Genomic DNA, 2500 nt, shown 5'->3' on the forward strand with positions numbered 1-2500 from the left:
CAGTTATGACAATCTTATTTGCATATCCAACCTTTTTAGGATCCTCGTCTTAATTTGCTTCCCATTTTGTGGGGGATGGAGACGGGTCCATGCTAGTACATATAGTAACATCAATTGCCACCCTAACATCTAGTAAAACTCATGGAATTAGCATCCATAGGTTAAGAATGATTAGAATGACAGTTTTGTATAAATTTAGAATATTTTCAAAATACTAGATCTGCAATTGTAACTCTGGCTTATGTAACATTGTAGCTAGGAACATGCACAGTCCACTGTAGTTTTGTTTTGTAAATTTTGTTGACACAAATGTTTCCACAATTACTAGTCACCAAGGAGTCAGTCAGTAGACCCGCCTTATCTCCTTGAATTTTCAGGCGTGTTTCTGTATTCAAATACTATGTTATTATTACTGTTATTGATGTTAGTTATATTATTATAATCTGCATCAACAATAAAAAGGAGTAATGATAAGAACAAGTCAGGACATCATGGAAAAGGGTGAACTGGTTAAATGAGGTAGGCCCAGTATGATTCCTTGACCAAGAGCTCGTGGTGGAAGCAAGATGGATTAACTAAATTCACAGTCCACCCAGCTTCTTGGGTTTATCTATATTATTTTTATCATTTTCATTGATCAACCAAAGCAATCTTATCAGTGTAGGAGATTTTCAGTCTTTTGGACCATTGCAAAATACAAAAGTACTGTTCACATTCAAATCTCTAAAATGATGGATAAAATTAGCTATGCACCTTTATATGTAAACAGGAAGGACATCTGTGTTACCCACATTGTCTTCCAGGCAGCAGTCATGCTTGCTATTGATTTGATTTCAAAACATAAAATAGTGACCATAACTGAGTGTTATACATTGATGCTTGTTAAGCTGTAGAAGGGAATAAATGCAAAATAGTTTTGTTAGAGACAGGAATCCTTATTTAACTATTACTGAAGAGACAATTTCTTCATCAAGAATATTCAGATTTACAGAAGCAGAGTAAAAAGTAGCAAATATCGTATATATTATGTAGGGGAGAACTTTATTATTATTTTTTTTTTTTCCTCTTTCCTCTTTTCATAGACATCATAAAAACATATCAATAATTGTTCAGAAACTAGAGGTAATGAAGATCAGTTTTTTGCTTCTCTTATTTGTATCAAGTGATTGAAATTTGAATTTTCTCACACAGTTGCGGTTTCAAGGCCAGCCTGACATCTACAAGCAGTTCCTAGAGATCCTTCACACTTATCAGAAGGAGCAGAGACACATTAAGGATGGAGGATCAATTCCTGCCAGAACACTTACCGAGACGGAGGTCTACGAAAAGGTAATTTTTACGTTTATTGTCTTCAAGATATGAGATTTTCCTCAGGTAAAAGTTACATCTAGGATATCTTGTATCAGCTAACCCTAAAGTGCTCCAGTCTTAATGCTAGCTGTATTGGTTTGGATATGAAGATAGCACTCTATCCAAATGATTTAGATGTATTCTTTCCCTCTAGCAGTATGTAAAGTATGTACAAATTCTGTTCATCTTTACACACTTGTACACCAACACACAAAACCAATACAAATAAGCATATTAACCCCTTGGATCTGGTTGTGTGTCAACAGTTACTGACCAAAAATCTATGGATTAAGCCTATGTGAGCAGCTGCTCTACTGGGTTGTGGTTTGTGGGCTGGGCACACATGAACACTTGTGAGCGGTGTCAAGACTCTGTGCCTCCTATTTGCAATGTTATTTCCTCTTTATGCTTAAGCATTTTTAGCTTTTTTGTTATTTTCCAATGTCCATATTTGCCATTTGATTTGCATTATCCAGATTGATGGGAATAATGTGAAATCACCAAATGAGTTCAATTAACCTCCCAAGAGGTTTGTGCACTTGTGGTGAGTCTTTCCCATCACCCCAGCCTCTAGCTGAAATGCTCACAACAGCAGGTTTGCATCACCCGATCTGCAGCCAGAGTATCCTGTGATGACACTTTTTACATCACCCACCCCTTGAGCCAGATTTTTTTCATGATGTAATGGTCACATCACCCAGATCGAAGGGGTTAACACTTGTGTATATATTTGTATGGATATGATGTTAACACTTAAATTTTTTTGAGAACAGGTTGCAAAATTATTTGAGAACCAAGAAGATTTACTGCAAGAGTTTGGCCAGTTCCTACCGGATGCAACCAATAACTCAGCTGCCCAAGCAGCTGTGTCTGACTTTATGGACCAGTATCGCACTCATCATGGGGTAAGCATGCAGTCCGTGCCTCTGAATTTTCCAGCCTTTTGAATAGTGAAAATTAGGGATATTGTGAGATGTTTTTTTTTAAAACTGACATTTTTTCCACAGAGTAATAAAAATGTAAGCAATGATCATACCTCAGTGAAGAAACCAAACCTGAAAAGCAGCTGTGGTATGGGATCTGGAAATAACATGGTCAGTGGGCCTGGCAACCCCCCCAACAAAACATCACCAATGTTTAGCCATCAGCT

General features: G+C 37.0%; 1 protein-coding gene across 7 annotated transcripts in view; it reads left to right on the top strand.

The window, feature by feature from the left end:
• Positions 1-2500, top strand: part of LOC125046216 (paired amphipathic helix protein Sin3a-like) — a 61353-nt gene that overhangs the window by 44660 nt on the left and 14193 nt on the right. For all 7 annotated transcript variants that reach the window (XM_047643933.1, XM_047643931.1, XM_047643934.1 and 4 more), the window contains 3 exons: positions 1192-1329; positions 2124-2255; positions 2358-2500. The exon at positions 2358-2500 is cut by the window's right edge and continues 157 nt beyond it. In XM_047643933.1, the coding sequence (XP_047499889.1) occupies positions 1192-1329; positions 2124-2255; positions 2358-2500 (413 nt within the window). The remainder of the gene's footprint in view (positions 1-1191; positions 1330-2123; positions 2256-2357) is intronic.

Source organism: Penaeus chinensis, chromosome 38 (assembly GCF_019202785.1).
Source record: "Penaeus chinensis breed Huanghai No. 1 chromosome 38, ASM1920278v2, whole genome shotgun sequence".
NCBI lineage: Eukaryota > Metazoa > Arthropoda > Malacostraca > Decapoda > Penaeidae > Penaeus > Penaeus chinensis.